Source organism: Pseudorca crassidens, chromosome 18 (assembly GCF_039906515.1).
Source record: "Pseudorca crassidens isolate mPseCra1 chromosome 18, mPseCra1.hap1, whole genome shotgun sequence".
Lineage (NCBI taxonomy): Eukaryota > Metazoa > Chordata > Mammalia > Artiodactyla > Delphinidae > Pseudorca > Pseudorca crassidens.
Genome location: NC_090313.1, coordinates 74,743,744 through 74,768,502, shown reverse-complemented (window position 1 = coordinate 74,768,502; position 24,759 = coordinate 74,743,744). Strand labels below are relative to the sequence as shown.

Sequence of the window (24,759 nt, the reverse complement as noted above, 5' to 3'; positions counted from 1 at the left end):
AAATATACAGTAAATTTTAGGCCAGAGGTTTCTGTTAGTGGACCTCAGACCCTTAGAAGTGGCAAGAGGTAGATAGGTTGCTGAGTTGTAATTGCAAAAGACAATGAGTTAATACATTTCATTAAACATTGTCTAAAGGGAGATAATATCAGTATTTCATATATGTGCACAACTATTTTCCAAGTATGTGAAGATGTTTGATTAATAAAATACAAATTGTTTAAAAAAGTGCCATTCATAGTAGCTTTAAATCATCATTGTTTCAGAGTATAAATAGTGAAAGCACAGTTATTCTGTTTTCCATGTTCAGAGGGCATTCTTAAAATTCAGGGCATTGGAAACTTTTTGTGCTAGGATAACAATTGATTTCTCTAGTTTATAACTAATGATTAGGTTATGATATATAATAACAAGGCCTGTAATGTGAAGTATTGTAGAGATGATGCTGTTTTGCAATTTTACCAAAAAAATTGTGCTCTGAACATTGGTCTATAACAACATTTTCTATGTGAGCAGTGGTATTTATATATTTTTCTTTTGCTAGACTGAACTTTTTAGGGGAAGAGAATAGATCTTACCACTGTATTTCTCTCTCTTTTAAAAAAATCTTTATTGGAGTGTAATTGCTTCACAATACTGTGTTAGTTTCTGTTATACATCAAAGTGAATCAGCCATATGCAGACGTATGTCCCCATATCCCCTCCCTCTTTTTTCTTTTCTTTTTTGCGGTACGCGGGCCTCGCACTGCTGTGACCTCTCCCGCTGCGGCCGGTTGCGCAGGCCCAGCGGCCACAGCCCACGGGCCCAGCCGCTCCGCGGCATGCGGGATCCCCCCGGACCGGGGCACAAACCCGCGTCCCCTGCATCGGCAGGTGGACTCCCAACCACTGCGCCACCAGGGAAGCCCTCCCCTCCCTCTTGAGCCTCCCTCCCGTCCTTCCTATCCCACCCCTCTAGGTCATCTAGGGAGGGCAAAAAGCCTTATGCTGAAATGTTAAGTGAATGAATGAATGAAAAAAAATGTGTTTGCATTTAAGGTTTTGAAGTAAAACAGTCCTAAAAATTAGCTTTTATTGTTCTTTCTTTTGACACAGTCTGGAGACTTATCGTATTTGTTAGGAATGAGAGTGGATTTCCCTTAGTCCTAAACCATTGGATTGGTCTTCTGTGGACTAGGGCAAGGATTTTTGAAGAGCCAGGGCTTTGGGGGCTATGAGTAATGGTTCTGAAGGCTCTGAGTATTTAGGGCAAGCTAAAGGAGTGGGATGTTAACTATTTGAACCCCTATCCTTTTTTTATTTTGGGGGTGGCCCCAATTTCTGTTTTACCACTAGTTGTTTCTTATCCAGGCCTCTTCCCTGACATTCTCTAGAACTTTATTGCTGGAAGGATGATCACCAGACCAGCAGCACACTAGTAGTCTTGGGAGGTTTTTAGAAATGCTGAATCTCATGCTTCACTCTAGGTCTGCTGAATTAGCATCTGTATTTTAACAAGATCCCTAGAAGAGTATATGTTCATTACAGTTGAGATGTGCTAGTCTAGAATACATTCTCCAACTTTTTCAAGCCCTAAGTTGTTATTTTTTAAATGCCCAATAAAAAGTGTAAAACTGTTTTCAACTACTGTCTTTTTGTGCTGTTTATTTAGATTTTGTGAAGAATGATAAAAATCAGTTTTGTGGTGAATCTTGAGACTTAAAGTAAAAATGATATATATTAGAGAGAGAGAAAAAATAGTTACATGGTATGCTGGACATTTTACCACAGGAACAAAAAGAGAATGGGAATTTTGATGTACGATGTTGACTTACTAGGAGGTGGAGCAGACAGACTGGTTACTTACCAACAGGACATGACTTTGCAAAATGCTTCCGTTTCATAATAACCAGCAGGCTGGACTGGCAAGGAGGCTGTCAAGAGTGGAGGATCAACCAGGAAACATACCTTTTTTTTGACCAACACATTCTCAAGATTGGTTTAGGAAGGGACTGCTGGAAGCTAAGGGGCAAGGAAGAGGGCTTGTGCTTTTGTTTGCTCTGGAGGAGGGGTTTGGATCTTGTAGGACTCAGAAGGCTTTGGGGAAAATAAACATTTCCCATAAAATGCTGTTTGCCCTTTATTTCCTCACCTTCCATTTGACTTCTCTATTTCCCGTAGACCCTACTGTCACTTAATCACCGATAGTTGTTTTTAAGCCAGCAGCTCTTTCCCCAGCCACGCCTTCGCCTTCTATTTGCATTGCAGTTTCCTGGAGTTCCCATCCTTCACCTACGCCTGTGATTCTCAGGTGGGGGAGTTTTGTCCCCCGACTCCTGCAGAACATCAAAGATAGTTTTGGTGTCACGACCGGGGCAGATGCTGCTCATCGTCCTGCAGTGGGCCACGACAGCCCTCCACAGCAAAGAATTATCCAGAGTCTGTAGTGCTGCGTTTGGGAAACCCCAACCTGGATTATCGTCAGAGACCATTGATTTATCTACCTATTTCCAGTTTAATTCTCATTCACAAGCTTTCAAGAGTTCCCCATTGCCCACGGAGTGAAGTCCAAACTCCTTGGCATAGGATACAAGACAATTCGTGGTTTTTTATTGCTTTCAAGCCTCCTCTTTCACTCTCAAGTTTGGCCCTCTACTAATGATAGACTGAAAACTTGTAGTTTTCCCTTAATTGACAACAGAGTGCCTGTATGCCTATACATGTGCATTTTTCCTAACCTACAAATACATCTTTCTCTCCCACTCACTCTGGTTTTGTTTTGTTTTGTTTTGTTTCCTATCTAGACACTTGCTTTAACACTGCTCAGGCATTCATCCTCTCTGTGAAGCCTTCTTTGCCTCTGTTCAATTGGTACCTTGATTATATATGCATTTTTCATATCACAGTGAGTGTGTTCTGTTCTCATGACTTTGTTAACCACTAGGTTATGTCCTCTTTTGGAGGGAAAGGTGTGTGTTTTATTCATCATTGCATTCCAAGTACTTAGAACAGTTCTTGATACAAAGTAGGCTCTCATGTTTAGTTGAAAATACATTTTTCCTTCAAGGAATAAATAATAGTTCAGATAATTTGGAAATTAGCTTTGACATGAGATTTTACCATAATTTACATTCTGTGCAATGAGACTTCTGTCTGTAATCTTTTTGGCTCACCATCATGCTCTGTGTTGCTGCCATCTCTTTACAGATGTCATTTGTCTTCTCTTGCTTATAATGGTATTTAAATGGTATTGATACCTTAGGTCTTTTCATTCAGTATCACATAGAAAGTTTTACTTTTGCATTGGACTTTAGTCTCTGGCTGTTTATTGAAGAAACTTAAATCTGTAGCGGCACAAGTTTGGGGATCTCTTCTACCTAAGAGGAAAGGTCTTGGGCTAATTATAGGTTTTGGGGGTGATGGGGAGGAGGGAGAGGAATAGTGAATTCCTTTTTGGAAAAACAAACATATAATGAGAGCTGCTGGGGTGGGAGAATTATACACTGGATTTATTTAAAACCTTTTTTTCTATGTTGCTTAATGTACTACCATGAGAATAAATTTCACTAAGGTAATAATTGGCTCAAAAACAAGTCTGGATTTGTGAAGGCTCTAAATAACAGAAGAACATTTAAAGCAATAATTTTCTTGCTTTCAAATGTATGACTAGAATTTAGGTGTCCATATATATATATAGAACCTATTTGACATGTTGTGATTTTGTTTAAATAAATACTCTTTGATGTGTTGAACTTTTTTGATAGGATCATGTTTAGCCCAGACGTTTTCTAAAATACAAATTTTAAATTAGTGAAGGCTTAATTAAGGCTATATTATTTTTGCTATATGTCAGAGCCTTATACTTGTGAGCTATGTTATTAAAAATAACTTGCTTTAAAATGTTTTCATCTATAATTTGGTTCTAAAGGGTATATTTCTATTCTCATTCACAAAAGTTGCTTGTGATGTAGACACAGAGTAATCGAATTGGTTCAAGGTTGCATAGAGGTGGAAATATTTTAGCTTCATGAAACTTTACCCACTGCTATAATTATCGGATAGATGGGTAATCTAGTTTCGTTTCTTATGCAAGTTTAATTTTTGAAGAAGGTTAATTTCAACTATTTGCTTCAGCAGTCTTAAGACAGAACAATGAGTAAACATAGATTTTCTTATTTTAGATCTTAAATTAGATACCTTCCCAAGAATGTATCAGTATTCCTTAAAGGGAAAAAATATATACAGATTCCCTTTAAGATGTAATTTAGTACAAATTTGCTATAATTAAGAGAAGTAAAATGGTGGAAACTGTTCATTAACCTTCATGTATGAAAAAATCCCTGCCAACCACTTTTAAGATTGTTTACTAACTTTATTATTAGCCAATGAATCTGTGCTTTTATTAGGCTACTTAGTATCAATCTGTTCAAACTACTGAGATTTATAAGACCAATGAAATTTGTGTATTTTTTTGTCTGAGATTGTTGTTTTTCATTGAGTACAAGTTTCACTGAGTACAATGCCTGTTTAAGATAGATCAATTTGTACTCTGCCCTAATGGGCATAGAATTTTAAAAATTAAAAAAAAATCCATTCCTTGAAATTAGCTGCTGCTTCTAAGTGGAGTGGTTCTCAGTAGGAAATAAGGTAGTGAGATGGGGAGGAGAAAAAGATATATAGTGTGAAGAAATTTTTTTACCTGTATTTTGTGCCCTTGAAGCCATTTCTTCATATTGCAGTGAGAATAGGTAAGTGCCAGTGGAAAAATATTTGCAAAGCATTTACTTTGCTGATAAGTTAATTTCTGTTCACTAAACTCAGATTATAATGTGTTTCACTAAAACAGTTGTTGTTTTATGTAATACTGTTGTTAGGACTATGGGTTATTTTGGAGGTGTGTGCGTACTGGGGGTGGGGATGGGGAATGGGGGGTGGTGCTAAGGACATTAGAGGGAGTGTCTTAGAAATTTTACTTGTTTCCTATTCCACCATTCTTGATATCTTCTGTATGTTAGTTATGTTAGCTTAGGTTAGTATGGGGGATGTTAGGAGTGGCCTGGTTTCTTTCCTTCTTTTTCCTAGCCAAGGAAGTATCGCCTGGGGATGCTGGAGGAGAGGCTAGTTCCGATGGGATCAAAGGCACGAAAAGCAAAGAACCCTATTGGCTGCCTTGCTGACAGGTGTAAATCAGGAGTACCCATCAATATGGTTTGGTGGAACAGAATCACAGAAAACAATTTACAGGTAAAAATAATTTTATTAGACATTTTTGAAAAGTGAATATTTTGGCTGCTTTCTGTGTCTGTGTGGGGTGGTGTGTATGAGATTGGATGACTTAGCTGATACACTTAGGTTTTTTGTTTTCTTGTTTTTTTTTTTTTAAATCAAAGTAAGATTAGTGGCCCATTCACTAACTAAATGATTTTGTTTTGTGGCTTTTTTTTGAACTTTCTCTGCTTGTAGTATATTTTCCTATTCTTCCATTTAATTTAGTTTTTCCCTTTTGGATTTTGTTTATAGTTAAGTTTAATTATTTTTAATACACAAAGTTTAATACATTAAAAAGTCATATAAAATTTATTACAGAAAATCTCATTTATTTGGAGTCTGAGCAATAGAAAGCTCCACATGTTGTCTTTCTGTACATTTTTACTAGGAGATAAAAATTGTATGTAAACTTGTCAAGTGTTGGCTGTAAAACCAACTTCAATAGTATGTTGTCTTAGAGTTATTATACATTTCAGTCTTTGCATTATCTGTGCTAATGAAAATGAATTTTTATAACTCAAAGGCTAGCTTTTGTATGACTCTGAATCTGAAGTACTTACAAAATAATTTGAATTATATTCCATTTTAATTTGGATTATAATTATTATAGTCTCATTTAAAGAAATTGGTAATTGTATAAAATAGCTCTGTTGACCAAAATTTCAGTTTAGCTGGAAGTAGAATATCTTTCATCCCAAACTTTCTGAGTACATTGGTATTTTTTTAATATATTGCTAGCCAAAAGCCTATAACCCCACATACACATATCACACACAGAAAAGATATAACAGAGTCAACAATTGGTTTTATTTCTGTCAGCAACTTTGTATTATGAAGGGGTTCCACAGTATTTTGATCTGTTTACTGTCAATGCCATAGCAGTATCTGTGTCACCTTGGGCACAGAAATAAAAAAGTTATTCCCAAAATACTGCAAAACATGTTATTTGTCTCAACTGAAAATTTCATAGTATTTTTCTAAATATAAGGAAAAACAGGGAAATGGAGGGGGGTGGTCCACATAATCAAATACTTAAAATTTCCGTGGAAAGTTTGGGATATGTCCATTACGAATAAGAATTCATAATGGACATATCCTTTATGAAGAATGTGTACTGAATTCTTCTTTTTGAGATCAGGAGAGAGGTTTGATGTGGATTGTTAGAATTATTTTCCAGTTTTAAAAAGAAAGTCTGAAAATAAATTGGGCTCCAGTTACGTAAGGACAGATACAGGTGGAAGTGAAAGTGCATGTAGGTTGCAGGGGAAACACGGATGATGCAGAGGTACGGCCACTTGACCGCCCCTCGTTGTCCCCCGTATCTCAGGGGCAGTTCCAAGGTACTTCTCTTTAGCATAGCTTGAAAAATCATTAGGTTCGTTTAAAGAATATATGCTAGGATTATGCTTTATTTTTAATTAAAAAGCTAATAATAGATTTGCATTCAGTGTGCTAAAGATTGAATTGATGCTGTCTGAATCTAATATTTCAAATACTAATATTATTTTGTGTTTCATATAATTCAAATAGTTCTTTTTTAAGGATGTAAGGAATGCCTTATTAGCTTGATGTGATGTTGGAGGGGCAAGAATGCCTTACACTATCAGTCATGTGTTGAAGCATTGAAAAATACCCACCCGGTGTCCATTACTGTCTTTGTGGATTCCTAAGTTGGGTACCTGGTATTGTTTATTTAGAGCAAAGAGTATGTCAGTGCAATTTTCTTTTCTATTGGGGTTTTTATCTTTTTGTTGTATGAGAAAAGTAACTTATATAAGTCAATTCTGTACCTATGCCTTTTAATTTTGTATTATGTTTACCTTCAAATATTTTAAAGATTTTTCACATATAAAAATTTTAAAGGATTGTGTAGCCAGATATATTAATCTTTCCTGCTTCATTTGTTTCCTTTCCCTTAAAGCTTAGGTCTTCTCAATCCTAAGGTTAGAAAAATATTTATCTATATTTTATTTTAGTGATTATAGCTATGTTTCTTAAATGGTTACCTTGTGCCACGCACTGTGCTAAGCTCTTTACATGTATTGTCTCTTTTGGTCTCTTATGGGACAGTTGTTACTGTTAAATGAAGAAACATCTTCAGAGAAGCTAAGTAACCTTAAGGTTAAATGGTAGTCGGTAGAGGAACAGAACTTTGAACCCATGTTTGTCAGGCTTCAGAATCTCTTCACTTCTGTGTAACGTAGTTCTAGTTGTACTAGAGCTATGATTGATGTAATTGTCTAAATGGTTAACTGAACTTCTGTAGGACAACTTTTTTTGAGGATGAGAAAGGGTATGTAGGTTTCCAGACATGGACTGTAGCTTATGCATAACTCCACAGTATTTGTAAGGTCAGTCTTTTTTCCTCATGATTCATCTTTTTTTTTTTCTCAGTGACATTTAACTGTCTCTCTTTCTGGAACTTTAAATATTTGTTTACACTGATTTCTTAATCTTGACCTAACATCTTTTTGGAAAACAAATTTTGGAAAAACAAGTTTTTCCACTTCTGAAAACAAAACAAAAAAACCCAAACAAACAACTAACTAACAAAAACCTTAAAACAACAACAGAAACTTTCTCTGAAAGTTTCTACCTGGATCATTCATAATTGCATTTATTCTCTTCAGTGCTGGATTTCTTTCAAGAGCCCTATGATTCCCAGCCTTTTAGTACTTAATAATCTTTTTATTAATTTTCTACCAAGAATCTTGTGATATGAAAGAGTCTGTCTGCTGAACACAGGACATTTGTAAAACAGTGATTCATGCTTTCATTCTAAAATATATAGTATGCTAATTAGAGAATCAAAGAAATTTAATATTTTTCTTATATTGTGGAGGTAGCTTGGTGGAGGCCAAATTTATTTTTCATATGGCTGTTTGAAATATTGATCATTCCCATCTGGTCTCCATTACTACTTCTGTGGAGTTCCCACTTGGGGACCCTTGAAATAGATTCTAGTCTTTTCTCTGATTTCTTTACAACCCATTTATTCCTTCAGTGCTTGGAGTTTGGTGTTAGCAAAAATTTTGCTGGAAACAAATCCCAAAGCTTGTCAGAGGTCTCCTGAATCACCAAATCCAACAGTTTCATCCAGTACTTAATACTGCTGGCCACTTTTTTATTTGAAGCTCTTTCCTCATGCATTCTTGTTTCTTTGTTTGCTTGCCTATTTATTTATTTATTTATTATTGGCTGTGTTGTGTCTTCATTGCTTGCTCTAGTTGCGGCGAGCGGGGGCTACTCTTTGTTGAGGTGCGCGGGCTTCTCATTGCGGTGGCTTCTCTTGTTGCAGAGCACGGGCTCTAGGCACGTGGGCTTCAGTAGTTGTGGCACACGGGCTCAGTAGTTGTGGCTTGCAGGCTCTAGAGCACAGGCTCAGTAGTTGGGGCACACGGGCTTAGTTGCTCCGCGGCATGTGGGATCTTCCCGGACCAGGGCTCAAACCCGTGTCCCCTGCATTGGCAGGCGGATTCTTAACCACGGCGCCACGAGGGAAGTCCCCACCACGCATTCTTGACTCTGTTTCATCCCTGCTCTTTGTGAGCTCCTGTTCTTGGCTCACTTGTTCTTTGCTTTCCCGTGTATGCCTAAGATTCTTAAATTTTTATTTCTTTTAGAACTGTCTTCTCAGTTCAAGACCCAAATCTTTCATGCCTTCTGGTATCTTTGCATGTAGATGTATATCCCTCTATCACTACAAATTTGGCAAGTCTAGAACTCAGTGTATTTTTCTCTTCTCCAAATCTACTGCTTCTTTTATATTCTCTTTATATTCCTTCTTTAGTTAATGGCTTTATCATCTTCCCGGTCACTGAGAGTACATAGCTTCATTTCTTCCCTGTCTTCTCCCATATTCTACCATTTATTATGAAAAGGAAACTACTGAGGTTTGACTACCCATTAATTGAAAGATGATACATTGGACAATTTACATTTGCCATCATATTAAGGCTCTACCACAATAGTGACATATTATCCCCATTTGAAAAATACGGAAATTGCAATTTAGACAAGGCTTATTGTTCCTACGTGGTAGAGCTGGGATTCCAGATCTATTAAATTTTATATCCTGAGATTTTCCTGCTATATTGTCTGCCTCTAATCCCCATTCTTTAAAATTCCACGGTATCTTTTTATCCTTTCCTTTTTCTTTCTTTTTGTTTTTAAACATAACTGACATATATACCCTCAGTGTATCTTCTGAATAATTTTTGTCACATCCCTTCAGGATCTGTTCAGCCTTTCTAGGGCTATCTCTCTTTAACTGTCCACATGTACTAAATTCTAATCATATGGAATCTTTTATACCTCATATAATATGAAATACATTGTCAGTTCTCTGTACCTTTTTATCTCTGTACCATTGTTAATAGAGCCTAAAAAAACTTTCTTCCCTTTTCCTTTTTTTTTAAAAATTTATTTTTATTTAATTTATTTTTTTTGGCTGCATTGGGTCTTCGTTACAGCATGTGGGTTTTCTCTAGTTGTGGTAAGCGGGGGCTGCTGTTCTCTGCGGTGCATGGGCTTCTCATTGCTGTGGCTTCTCTTGTTGTGGAGTACAGCCTCTAAGTGCGCGGGCTTCAGTAGTTGTGGCTCGCAGGCTGTATAGTGCAAGCTCAGTAGTTGTGGTGCACGGGTTCAGTAGTTATGGCGCATGGGCTTAGTTGCTCCGCGGCATGTGGCATCTTCCTGGACCAGGGCTCGAACCCGTGTCTCCTGCATTGGCAGGTGGATTCTTAACCACTGTGCCACTGGGGAAGTCCCCCCTTTCCTTTGAGAGTAGCTCAAATGCTACCTTTTCTGTAAATACCTGCTCAAACACCTCAAAGAAAAAAAAGTTTGTTTTTTTTTTTTACTCTTCACAATACTTAATGTTATTTCATTCTCTCTTATATTGGTTGTTTACCTGTCTTTTCCAAGTGAATTGTAAATACGTGTGACTAGGCATGTGTTGTTTATTTTTGTACCCTTAAGGTATTCTGCTTGTCTCTAAATGTCATTGTATAATTTTATTTTCTTAGGCAATATGTGAAATTTGTGGTAGTTTATTTTAAGAATTTTATATATTTTGAAAAATTGATCATTGGTTGTCTGGGATTTATAGCCATCATATATTACTATTGTTTAGTTTAATTATCACAATTGATTTAGAACATAGGGTGGTGATTTCTTTTGAAATGTTAGACGATCTTCTCTTTTTCTTTTTTATTTCAAAATTTAACATTGTAGAAATATTCTTGATATTTTTCAGTCTTCTGAGCCTGGTACTAGTCTTATTTCTTGACAGTGTTATTATGTGACAAAGCTCCTCTGTTTTGTATTTTTCTCATGGTCTCAGTCTAAACACCGAGCAGGTGGTAGATGGAAGGTCACCTAAAACTCTGCATCAGCAGTTCTTTATTTCACTGAAGTGCAAGTTCACTTTCATCTTTCCTTAGTCTCTGCCCAGATGATTGCCCATTCCTCTGCCTGACCAATCTGCACGTGAATTTGAGATTTTACATTTGTTCTATGATTACGGCTCAAATGCCGTTCAGGATTGAACTGTTTTATCACCTACCTTATAGAATTATTGTGAAGATTCAGCTTTCTGTTTGAATCTATTATTTGTGTAGTAGATATTAAATAAATGTCCATTCCTCCAATTTGACCTCATCCCTCCTAAACTTGGTTTTTGTTTCTGTTTATTTAGGGTGCTCTCAGTTATTTATACTCAGATGTGCATGGCATTGTGGTATATATGGAAAGAGGCAGTGACATTAAGTGTCTCTTAGGGGCTCTCATTTTAATGCTGACTCATTTGAATAGTTTAAAAAATTACTTTAAAAATGCGTTTTTTGAAGGGATAACAATGTGTTCCCATCCTTCATGTAACAATCAGATGTCAACTTGAATGAAAGGATGGGAAATGCATGGTTTTATAAACTTCTCAGAGTATTGCAGGTTAAGATGTACCTAAAAGTAATGACATGTTACATAAAGTCTTACTTATATATAAGTATATATATTTATATATATAAAAGACTTTATGTAACATGTAAGTCTCATTTTGTCTTAGACCTTTGGAAATAGTGGAGTTATGAATCATAAATTACTAGTATTACTGTTGTTTTAGTTTACCTCCAGAGTGATGTAAATGAATGAGAACTGTTGGACTGTTGGGTGTATTAGGAGATTCATACTTGTTAACATCTCTTTTGATGGTGTTTTTCCCCCTTGTGGTCTGATTAAATGGCATTTCTTATAAGTATTTAATTTGTAAGAATGCTCACATTAAAATCTCTTGGCCCACAAATTCAGCTGTGAATTCTAGTTGCTTGTTACTGTTGCTTTTAAGATCCCAGGGAGGTTTTGGAAACTCACTGCATATCCTTCAGTCTTTAGTTAGTTACTGAATTTTGGTGTTATTTCAGGATATTTCTAGTCTCTATGCCCCAGGAAATGAGGTCCTTTGGGCTTTAGATGGAGTGGATTGGAATTTATAAGAGTGAAGCTTCAGTCCATCTACTCAGGGTTCCTCAGGACTTTGAAAAGTTACAGAACTGTGGGGCAGCTAAAATGATATTACTATATAAGTTCTGATTTCTCACCCACAGCCCATCCCAGACCCTCTTCTTTTCTCCTCTTCTCTGCAGCTGCTATTCTAAACCTTTACCATTCACCTCAGACCTGTTCATCCCCTGTGTCACTTTTGAGTAAGAGACTTGTGTTCTTCAGAGGAGGGAAACAAGAGGTCATTGAGAATGAATTGCTTCATATGTTGGCTTTCTAACTATGCACAACATTTTCACTTACACCCTTTCCCACTATTTTTCCTTTGGTTGCAAACAAACAGGTGTTCCTTTACTATATCCTTCAGAACCTGTCTTTAGTCTCTCTAGCAATTTATTTCATTATTTATCCCTTTTCAGTTTTAGACAGTCTCTCCCTTGACATTGATGTCTTCTTCCTAGCTTGGTCTTCCAGTACCAAGGAGTGCTACATGAGGAAATATTCTGTGGTCAGTACATTTGGGAAACTGTGTGATACAATTTGAGAACTGCTTCCTGCTTGTTGCTAGTTCTTCACCTTTCATTCATCCCTTAAGTCCCAGCGTTTTACCTTTCACTTTCACCACTCTATTGAGACTCTTTTTGGTAAGCTTACCTAGCTACCAAAAGTCACAATTCTTACTTGACCTCTACTGCGTTTGACATTGTCGTCCGTTCCTCTTTCCTTGAAACTATTGTTCTCCTAGCTCTGAGACTGTTCTTTATTAGTCTCTTTCAGGGACCTCTTGTCCCTTGCCGTGCCCTCAGGAACTCTCCCAAGCTCTGTCCTTGACTCTCCTGTCTCTGCACACAGTGCCCCTAGGTGATCTCACTTATCTTCATTACTTCAGCTACTCGCTAGTCACATTTGACTCCTATATATATATATACACACACACACACACACACGCACACACACTACCTGCTTCTGAACATCTTCATCTATATGGCGTAAGACTTTAAAAACTCAGTGTGTCTAAAATGAATACTATATCTTTTCCTTCAAACCTGTTCTTTCACTCACACACATCTGTACACACTTACTCACAGCTATATGCCCACTCTCTGTCTTGGTTATTGATATCACCCAGTTGTGAGTTCTTCATTCTTCCATCTTCCATATCTGCCACATTCTTTGGCCACTAAGATCTGTTGATTGTGCTACCTTGAAATTCTCTTCACTTTTGTTTTGTTTTGTTTTGTTTTGCGGTACGCGGGCCTCTCACTGCTGTGGCCTCTCCCGTTGCGGAGCACAGGCTCCGGACACGCAGGCCCAGCGGCCATGGCTCACGGGCCCAGATGCTCTGTGGCATGTGGGATCCTCCCGGACCGGGCCACGAACCCGTGTCCCCTGCATCGGCAGGCGGACTCTTAACCACTGCGCCACCAGGGAAGCCCTCTCTTCACTTTTAATGTTAACCAAAGTACAGTTTAGGCTCACCTCCACTTCTTACCCGGACTATTACTATTGTAGTCTCTTACCTGGTTTCCTGCTTCTGGTCTTTTCATTCAGACCACTACTTGGTTGATTTCTCTTCTTTGTCATCTGTTCTTTGTCATTAGAATACAATCCAAGTCTCTTAGAAAGGCATCCAAGGTGCCTCTTGACCCCTCAGATTACTGCTGCAGGCCTGCTGAACAGTTTGCAGCACGATGGAGAGCAGCATGCTCTTCCTGCCTCTGCCTTTGAACATTCTCCTTGCTTGCTGTGCCCTTCTCTCTGCCTTGACTCAGCAAACTTGTCTTTTAGGATTCGATTCAAGCATATGGTCTTATGACCTAATTAGACAGCTCTAAGCATTTGTTCACTTTTCCTCGCACTTCACATTGCTGTAATTAATGTGTATATAACATACCGGCTAGCAGTGAATGGCACACTATAGGTAGTTATTTTTTTTTTTTTTTGATACATGGATGTTCTGAGCTCTTGGGAGTGTGGAATTGGGTTCAGGGTACATTCTGTACCTGTGAAATGCCAGCCTGTGAACTTCTAGAACGTAGTGCCTATGTTTCAAATATTTTGTTCTCCACAGTGCCTAGCACAGCGCCCAGCACATTATCTTTTATTATTAGCTATTCAACTAGTTGAATGAATTAACCTGGATTAACGATTATCTGGTGAGATGAGTATTTGGCCAAATTTAGTCCTGAATTTAAGTTTTGTACATTTTCTTAAGTTTTCCTTTGGTATAGTTTCAAGACATAAAATATCATTATGGAAAAATGTTTGAAAAACCTTAATATATGTTAAATTTTGTGATTAAATGTGGCAGGATTCTTGGTTAGAAAGAATGCCTCCAAGTAAGTCTCTATTACTATGCAATGTGACAAATAGATTTTACTGATATATAGTTATGGATAGAAGATGTACATAGGTATGCAAGATAGTTATAGCTGTGTAAAGTAATTATTGCCTCTCTGGAATGTGGTGATGGTCTTGCTGTCTCCTGGATTACTCGTTAACGGACCTAAATGGATATTTTTGCTTCTTTTAGGGAGAGTAATATTTCTTCCCAACTTTATTGAGATACTGGGTTGGCCAAAAAATTCATTTTGGGTTTTTCCTTAGCATCTTATGGAAAAACCCGAACGAATTTTTTGGCCAACCCAATAATTGCCATAAATAGGAAGAGTAATATTAAGAATTAACTAGGTAGAATATTGAGAATACCTCGGTGATGGTTAATGATTACTGTTATTGGAGAACTTTGACATGTAAATAACTTTTAATGGAAGAGGAAGCATTTCATCTGTTTTTTTTTTTAAATTTATTTATTTTATTTATTTTATTTTTGGCTGCGTTGGGTCTTTGTTGCTGCACGTGGGCTTTCTCTGTTGCGGCGAGCGGGGGCTACTCTTTGTTGCTGTGCATGGGCTTCTCATTGCGGTGGCTTCTCATTGTGGAGCACGGGCTCTAGGGCATGCGGGCTTCAGTAGTTGTGGCCCACGGGCTCAGTAGTTGTGGCTCACAGGCTCTAGAGCACAGGCTCAGTAGTTGTGGCGCACGGGCTTAGTTGCTCCGCAGCATGCGGATCTTCCCGGACCAGGGCTCGAACCCGTGTCCCCTGCATTGGCAGGTGGATTCTTAACCACTGTGCCACCAGGGAAGCCCCTCTGTTTTTGTTTTTAAATGCCTTCTATCCTCCAGATACAGATTTTTGCTTTTTTTATATACATTGGTCCTACTCGTCTCAATTTGAATATTGCATATTCTCTGTGAATTCTTAATACCACTCCATTCAGTGATGATGATATGCAAAGAAAAGGGAGTAGTGTAAGTGGCTTCATAATTTACAAATCTTAACAAACTTTCTTAAAACTTTTTTGTAAAAGTTATATATGTTTATTGAAAAAAATTCACATACTACAGAGAAGTACAAAGGAGGAAGCAAAAATGTCCCATTTCCTCACCACCTAGAGATAGAATCTTCTTTTAACACTTCAGTGAGCATCTTTAGTTAGAATCCTTTTACACACCTGTGCACATGCACGTACACACATTCTCCCTCTCCCTCCCTCCCTGCCCAACCCGTTCTCTTAGGCATATGCACACCATTTTACAAGAAGCAATTTAGTATAATTGCTGTATTGTAGCCTAATTTTACTTTATTTTTTCTCAATAGTGGTATTGGCCTATTTTCATGGTAAATAAAAATATATCAATTCTCATGATTTTTTAATTGCTACACACTATTGTATATACCATAATCCACATAACCAGATCCCTATTGATAGATATTTTAGTTATCCCTCCCCCCACCACTTTAAAAAATCATTTAAAAAATCTGTGCTAAATGGAATCTTTTCTACTTGGGTGATTTTCTTCTTAGCCTAAATTCCTAGATGTAGGAATACTAGGTCAAAGGATATGCTTGTTTTTCATTTTGGTACATAGTATCAAACTATTCTCAAGAATAGTGTTACCCATTTCTGACAAACTTTATGAAAGATGAACTAATGAGCGTCTTTGGAAATTAATGTGCCTGTAGTTTCACACTCTTATATAGAGAGAGTGACTTTAAGCTGAGTTCACAGAAATGTTTTTGTTTGACTCTACCATAACATAAAGCCTCTTACTAATTGACTTTCATCTGGCAGGTTCTGACATACACATGCCACTTTGCCCTTAAGATAGTCAGATTATTAGTAGGAGAACTTATATTTAAAAGAACAATGGTGTGAATCTCTTGTAAGCGGTAGTAGTCAACTTTCCTTCACTGTCCCCACCAATTTGAATCTGATTTATTTAGAGAATCATATTTCCTCTATTGGGTTGTTTTATCAGAAGGCCCAGTTTACTTCAGAAAATTTGTAAATTGTGATATTAGACTAATTTCACAATAGTAGTAGTGTTTTTTGTTGTTGTTTTTTTTTTAGTAGTAGTGTTATATGTTAACTTTTATAAGATGAAACTTGACTGGTCTTAAAATATTAAGTTTCTGAATAGCCCAGAAGTTGAGTATATTGTGATAAATTTTAAATTGACCATATTTGGACATGCTTGAAATCTGGAGAAATAACAACCCATTAAGGCAAAAAACAACAACAACAACAAAAAACCATGTAGAAATATGAACTTGGAGGTTCTGGTTAGCCATTTGACTTCTCCTTTCTGTCTCGCCCTGTTCCTCTTTATTCTGTGTTATTCATGAACACTGAAGACTAGTAAAAATCGCTCTGAATAGTGCTGCTCTTTATGTCTATAAGTCTCATCTTTTTATGCCTTTTTAGATAATTTTATCAAGGCAAAATTCTTGCCTATCCCTGCCTTTCTCCTTCATTATCAGTATCCTCTTCTACCTTTCCAGATAATTCACTGCTCTCTGCCCTTGCCAAGACACAGACACACACAGACATACATACAGCCCTCTACCTTGAGCATGAATCTTTTGAATTAGTCCAAAACTAGGCCCCTTTGTCACTCTAAAGAGAGAAGAATAGTAGTGAAGAGGGGAGATTGGAGTCATACGTTCTGGTAAAAAGTAGATATGGCCAAGATTAGTATCAACGTTTTATCTCTCTCTCTCTTTTAATGATTTAATTCAGTCAAGGACCGTGGAGACTTGACCTGATCAGTCTTTGGATTTCAGCAATTAAGTCATTAAATAAAACTTTCCTTCTCTTTCTTTCTTCCCATTTTCCCCTCCTTTTTCTCCTCCTCCTTTTCTTTTTCTGCTTCTCTCTCTTTCTTTTATCCTGGCTGAAAGTAGAAGATGGATTTGAGTTGTGCAAGACTGGAGTCAAGTTGGTCCGTTGGGATGATGGTAACCTAGACTAGGGCACTGACAATGACATGAGTAGAAGTAGTTGAATTTGAGAAATATTTAGGATGTAGAATAGACTGCATGACTTGATGCTGACTTGATGCTTCAAAGGTAACTGCATTATCAGAAAGATAGTTGTGACATAATTTATCTGTTTAGGAAAGAGATTGTATAGAAAGCACAACAAAACTTGAAAAACCAGCTTTACAGGGAAGTAGTTGATTTGTTCATAAATAGTTTGAATTAATAGTTGCAAAATATCTCTTTACTGGTGGGTGTCTGATCCAGCCAAAACAAGGAGTTGGCTAAATTTTATATATTTATAACTTAAGCTCAAATTAGGAATACCTTATGTTTGGAAAACATCACCACAAAATTTGTCTTCTGACCAAGGTGGAAGAACAGGGATTAGACTTACCCTCCCTCCAGAAACAGCTAAAAAACTGACCAAAATATATGAAACAATTTTCAAGACATTAGATATCAGGCAGTGAAAGACAGTGATCCCTGATAGATGGGAAACAAATGAGGTGAGCTCCCCGTGATTACCTTAGCTCACTGTTCGGTGGGCAGTTTCTGAGCCTGGTGCCTAGAGCGGGAACTCGGGTGGAGCCTAGTGATCTATCTAATTAGGGAGACCAAACTGGAAGTTTACAGAGGCCAAGCTGGATATAGCTCACAAAAAAAGTACTGGAGAGGAGAGAGCTCATACATAGAACTTTGGATGCTTACAGAGATTCTCCTTGCATCTTCAGCTGAGTACTGATCAGAGGCTATGAGTGAGGAGTTACTTGAACTGGAAAAAGAGATTCCTGAAAAGATTACAGGAAATAATTCTCAGAGCTCACACGAGGCCAAGAATAGTTCCTATTCCCACAAGCCAACATGGAAAGCATCATAATTCATGAAGCATTAAGTAGGGTAATGGGAAGTCTTTTGCCTCAGTAGTAAGACCAAATTAGCCTTAGAATAAATGCTGCCCTAGTCTTAACTAATAAAGCTTAAAAGCAAGACCTGAAAGAATCAGACTAATTTTTAATCAGTTTAATGACAATGGAGAACAAAGCTCAAGAATATTTATAGCAATAAAAATATATCTAGGACTTCCCTGGTGGCACAGTGGTTAACAATCCACCTACCAAGGCAGGGGATATGGGTTCAAGTCCTGGTCCAGGAAGATCCCACATGCTGCGGAGCAATGAAGCCCGTGTGCCACAACTACTGAGCCTGCGCTCTAGAGCCTGTGCGCCACAGCTACTGAAGCCTGTACACCTAGAGCCTGTGCTCCACAAGAGAAGCCACCGCAATGAGAAGCCTGAGCACTGCAACAAAGAATAGCCCCCACTCGCTACAGCTAGAGAAAGCCTGCGTGCAGCAGCGAAGACCCAATGCAGCCAAAAATAAATAAAAAGTAAATAAATTTAGTAAAAATAAAGGAAAAAAACAAGGCATCCTTAAATATATATATATATATGTGTATATCTCCAGCACCCAAAAAGATAAAAGTGACAATATTTGGCATTTGATCAAAAATTACCAGCAATGCAAAGAGGTAGGAAAATATGACCCATAAGGAGAAGCAAATGTAATCAATTATAACACATAAATAGTATGTAAGAACATCAGAAGAGTTATTATAACAATACTCCATGTGTTCAGGAAACTAGGAGGAAAATTAAACATGTTAGTGTAGACAAGGAAGACCTACTAAAAAATCCAAATCAAACTTCTAAAATTTAAAACTACTTTGTCTGAAATGAAAAGTATTGGATGGGATTAATGACAGATTAGACATTGCATCAGAAAAGATTAGTGAACTTGATGACATAGTGATAGAAACTATCCAAAAAATAGAGAAAAAGTGAGCCGTGGGATAACTTGAAGCAGCCTAACACACTTGTATTTTTAGTCACTGAAGCAGGGTGGGGGAAGGGCAAACAAAAAATATTTTAAGAAACAGTGGGCAGATATTTTCCAAATTGCATGAAAACTGTAAGCCCACAGATCCAGGAGCTCAATGAACACAAGCACGAAAGAAACATGGGGGAGTAAAAACCGCACCGAGGCACACCAGACAAACAGCCAGAGGGAAACATACTCACTTTTGAGGAACGAAGATGTAAGTGATAGCATATTTCTTGTTGGAAACAGTACAAGCCAGAAGACAGTGCAACGATAACTTTAAAATATAGGAAGAGAAAAAAAATGTCAACTTAGAATTCCGTTCTTGGGAAAAATGCAAGGATGTAATCCATTGGGTGCATTTAAAGACTTGTGAAACTTTGAATAAAATGTGCAGTTTAGTTAAACTTATCGCACCAATGTTAATTTTATGGTTTTGAAAATATACTCTAGTTATGTAAGATGATGTCTTTGGGGAAAGATGGTGAAGGATACTACTACTTGTGAATTTTAAATTACTTCAAAATTATATATTTTTTAAAAAGCAAAATAAACATCTTTTTAAACATACAAGAGTTGAAAGGGTTCACCTGCAGTATATGTGTACTTAATAGATATTAATGAAAGTACTTCAGGCAGAAGGAAGAAAATACCTTATGGATCTATACAAAGAAATGAAGAACACTGGAAACAGTAACTACATGAGTAAATATAAGAAACTGTCCCCCTTACTCTGTAAGTCTCTTTGAAAGATAATTGACTGTTGAAAGCAAAAACGGTAATAGTGTGTGGTTGGGTTTATAGCATATGTAAAAATAAAATATATGATGATAATAGCACAAAGTCTGGGAGGGGAGAAATGGAAGTATAATATTGTGAGCTTGTTACACTATATCTGAAGTAGTTTAAAATTCAGTGATAGTTGGTGTTATGGACTGAATTGTGTCTTCCCCAAATTCATTTTAAAATATATATATGACTGTATATAGAAGTGGGCTTTTAAAGATTTAATTAAGGCTAAATGTGGTTGTAAGGATGGACCGTAATCCAATATGATTGGTGTCCTTAGAAGAAGATGAAGAAATACCAGGGTTGCACACACACACAGAGAAAAGGCCTGTTGCTGTGAGGACACAGTGAGAGGATGGCTTTCTGCAAGCCAAGGAGAGAGGCCTCAGGAGAAACAAACCCTCTTGGCCCCTTGATCTTGGGTTCTCACCTTCTAGAACTGTGAGAAAATACGTTTCCATTGTTTAAGCCAGGGGTCCCCAACCCCTGGGCTGCGGCACAGTATTGGTCTGCGGCCTGTTAGGTACCGGGCCTCACAGCAGGAGGTGAGCAGCGCGCAAGTGAGCGAAGCTTCATCTGCCGCTGCCCATTGCTCACGTTACCGCCTGAATCATCCCCCTGCCTCCCCCGTCTGTGGAAAAATTGTCTTCCACGTTACCGGTCCCTGGTGCCAAAAAGTTTGGGGACCGCGGGTTTAAGCTGCTCAGTGCGTGGTATTTTATTATGGCTCTAGCAGACTAAGATAGTCAGTGATAAGTTAAATATACGTACTGTAAAACCTAAGATAATCACCACAGTAACAGAACAGAGAGAGTTATAGCTAACAAGCCAAGAGAGGAGGTAAAATGAAAATTAAAAAAATCATTTAATCCCAGAGAAGGCAGAAAACAGAAAAGGAGACCAAAGAACAGGTGGAAGAAATGGAAAACAAGTAACAATATGTAGATAGATTCAAACCCGAACTTATCAGTAATCACATTAAATATAAGTCTTCTAGACATCCTAATAAAAAGGCAGATTTTCAAATTGGATTAAAGAAAAAGAGCAAACTCTAACTATATGAAGTTGACAAGAAACCTGCTTTAAACATAAACACAAAAATAGATTAAAAGTTATACCATGCACTAGTCAAAAGAAAGCTGGCATAGCTATATTCATGTCAGAAAAAGTAGATTTCAGAGCAGAGAACATTACCAGGAATACAGAAGGTCACGTGATAAAGGTAAAGGGGACAGTTTATTAGGAGCATAGATACGCCATTTTTAAATGTTTATGCACCTAAAAACAGAGTTAAAATATATGAGACAAAAGCTAGTAGAATTGCAAGGAGAAATAGACGGTGACACGGATTTCAGTACTCCTCTCTCAATGAGAGGAAGAAAATCATTAAGGAGATGGGAGGCCTGAGCAGCTCTGGTAGTTTACTCGTAGAGCCCTGTGCCCCACAGCAACCACATGAATACTCTTTTCAAGTTCACATAGAAGTTGGTCACCAAGACAGACCAATTCTGGGTCTTGAAAGAAGTCTCAATAAATTTAAAAGGGTACAAGTCATACAGATGTGTTCTCCGACCACAAGAGAATTAAATTAGAAACCAGTAACAGATCTTTGGAGAATCTCAAGTATTCAGAGACTGAGTAACACACACACTTTTGACTTACTCATGTGTCAAAGAGGGATTAGAAAGGGAGACTTAAAAGTATTTTGAACTGAATGAAAATGAAACATGCCAGCAGTTGTGGGATGCCACTAAATCAGTAATCAGAGGGAAGTCTGTAGCACTAAATGCCTGTATTAGAAAAGGAGAAAAGTTCCCAAATCAGTGAGCTCAGCTTCTATATTAAGAAACTAGAAAAAGAAGGACAAATTAAACCCAAAGTAAACATAAGAGGGATGAATCTTAATGATGCAAAGTGAAAGAAGCTAGTAAAAAACCCAGCACCTACATATGTATGTAAGATTCATTTATATTAAATTCTAGAAAATACAGACTAGTCTATAGTGACAAAAAGCTTATCGGTGGTTGCCTGGAGTCCAAAGCAGTGGAGCAGAGAGGAACAGGAGGGAGGGATTTCATTCAGGCTTGTGGAAGCTTTTGGGCATGATGAATGTAGTCATTTTCTTGATTTGGGTAGTGGTTTCATGGTGGTCTACCTATGTCAAGAGTTATCAAAGCTTACATTTAAATATGTACAATTTCTTATATGTCAATTATATCTAGATAAAGCTGTTCAGAAAAATTTACCAGGTCATTCACGTTCATTCAGAGAGTAGAAAGATTACTGATAGCAGCTTATGAAGCTATTAAGAGGTAAAGCAAGTTGAGCTCGTTACAAGGAGTTTTACTAAGGAGGGTATTTTATGGTTTTATGAGGTTACTGTGCGATTTTAAAAAGCCTGACCAATATTCAGGAATAGCAGTGATTCCTCAGTCATTCGTCACATCACCTTAAGACAACTTTCTTTTTCGTACAGACCTTTTGGCATATTTGCAGTGAAATATTACATAATATTTTGTGTTTTTATTCAGTATAAACCTCTTCCTGTCATTCTACCTAATTAAAAATTAATGGCTGAACTTTTTATTTTGTTTCACTGTTTATTAAATTAGTCCCTTAATTTATGGGACTAATTTATTGTGTTATTAATAAGTACTCTTGATTGTAGTGGAGTCCAGCAGAGTATTAAATTCTGAATTAGACTTTAAAAGTAACAGTTTCCAAGAAATAATATGATAGTAGAAAAGCATAAAGTTGTATTAATCTTGAGCTAGAAACCTCAACAGAAAATTACTTCATTTGTAAAAAAAAAACAAAACCTTTATCAGTCATTGGTAAAATAGGAAACACTCTATCATTTTGGTTGGTTGGGATGTCTGAATTGAAACATTAATTATTATTTCATTTAAAATATAATGATAATAATTACAACAGTGCTTTATAAGCTAAAGGCCAGGACTCTTGACTTAGTATATTTCTGTCTGGAGAGGACAGGTAGGAATCATATCCAAATGTTGGGGGATGATGTTGGTTTGAAGAACTCACTAAATAAAATGCACTTGGTTCTTTTGGTTGTGAAAGTTGCGGTGTAAATTTAAGTGTGTGAGAACCTAAAACTCTATTGATAACTTCTCACAGAGTGAATGTCTGCTGTTTGACATAAACATTGATTTTTTTCCCCAAATGTACATTTAGAGCTGTTTAAGATATGAATGAAAATTAGGACTTAAAGTATGAATAGAGGGCTTCCCTGGTGGCACAGTGGTTAAGAATCCGCCTGCCAATGCAGGGGACACAGGTTCGAGCCCTGGTTCGGGAAGATCCCACATGCCGCGGAGCAACTAAGCCCGTGCGCCACAACTACTGAGCCTGCGCTCTAGGGCTTGCGAGCCACAACTACTGAAGCCTGCACGCCTAGAGCCCGTGCTTCGCAACAAGAGAAGCCACCGCAATGAGAAGCCCGCGCGCCGCAACGAAGAGTAGCCCCCACTTGCCGCAACTAGAGGAAGCCTGCGCACAGCTTCAAAGACTCAACGCAGCCAAAAATAAACAAATAAAAATAAATAAGTATGAATAGAAATTAGAAATTATGAATAGAAATATAATTATATGTATGTTAGAAAACCCACAAATTTAATATTATAGGAACATATTTAGAGAGTTATGATGGGATTATCTAAGTCACAGGGTGGGAGTAATAAAACTTTGGTGTTCTTTTTCACTATTCCTTTTCTCGTTTATTCCATTCTCTTTAGTGTTGTTGAAGTTAGACAAATTTATATAACCCAAGTCCTTGACTCTTCTTTCTAGATATAACCTTTGCCTCCTAAAGCTAAAATAAATTGTTTATTTTCTTTTCCTTTTTTTAAAAACTTTATTTTTGGCTGTGTTGGGTCTCTTTTGCTGCTCATGGGCTTTCTCTAGTTGCGGCGAGCAGGGGCTACTCTTGCGGTGCGCGGGCTTCTCGTTGCGGTGGCTTCTCTTGTAGCGGAGCACGGGCTCTAGGCGTGCAGGCTTCAGTAGTTGTGGCTCGTGGGCTCTAGAGCGCAGGCTCAGTAGTTGTGACTCGTGGGCTGACTTCTTAACCACTGTGACAGCAGGGAAGTCCCAATCGTTTATTTTCTGATGAACAGAGATTTCATTTTAATGTGATACTGGTTTTAGTTACCAGTTTTGCCTTATCTATCTCTAAAAAAGTATTCTTTTTAACATGTTAAAGGTGTGTGCCTATGGTATTTTGTTGCTTTATAAAACCCTTATATATGTTACAAACCAGTTATATTAAAATGGTTTAAAGAATGCATCTTTTTATTATATAGTTATATATAACTTTTATTATATAGTTCTTATTTTAACTAATTTTATCATGAGAAAGTATTCTCATTATTATAATTTCTCATTAAGTATTTTTAATAGTTCTCTAATCTGGTTAGAGGAATTTATATTAACTGTTAATAATAGTAGCGCTACTCACTTATTCCTAGATTTTGTTTTTTGTGTTATACCTACTATGTAATTCTTTTTTCTGCCATTTAAATTCTTTAACCTTCTCTCTCATCTCAGATAAACTCATCTGAAATAAAACAAACTGTCTAACCACCCAGACAAGGGAAATGCCTTGCCATCATAAATCAGGAAAAAAAATGGAGGGAGGGGTTTAGGCCCTTCTTTTCACTTCTTAATTAAAATTCATTGCTGGTAGGTTTTTTGGATCTGTGGTTGTTGAATCCCTAAAAGTTGCAGTTTAGTGTATACATTTTCATAGTTAATTTTAATAACTTCTATCATAATAAATTTGAAGGACCTTTATTATTTGTTATAATGGCATTTTATATATAATTTATTTGGGGGAGGTAGAATAGATTTTCCCCTCCTTTTTCTCCTTTATAGGATCCCTTAAAAATAGTCTTTCAGACTAATTTAAAATAGATTTGATTTAGAGAAACTCAGCTTTGAAATCAAAAGTCTCTTATTCAAGGTAAATGTAAGGTATAAATGAAATGGAAAGTGGGTGATACTTT

At 37.2% G+C, this 24,759-nt stretch overlaps 1 protein-coding gene across 12 annotated transcripts in view; it reads left to right on the top strand.

Annotated features, from left to right (window-relative positions):
• Positions 1–24,759, top strand: part of PAN3 (poly(A) specific ribonuclease subunit PAN3) — a 116,150-nt gene that overhangs the window by 24,222 nt on the left and 67,169 nt on the right. For 10 of the 12 annotated variants that reach the window (XR_010937010.1, XR_010937009.1, XM_067713599.1 and 7 more), the window contains exon 5: positions 5,062–5,223. The exons of the other annotated variants lie outside the window; for them this stretch is intronic. Coding sequence is in view for 8 of the 10 variants with exons in the window: in XM_067713599.1 (XP_067569700.1) it covers positions 5,062–5,223 (162 nt within the window). In the remaining 2 variants the exon portion in view is untranslated. The remainder of the gene's footprint in view (positions 1–5,061; positions 5,224–24,759) is intronic. 12 annotated transcript variants of the gene reach the window in all.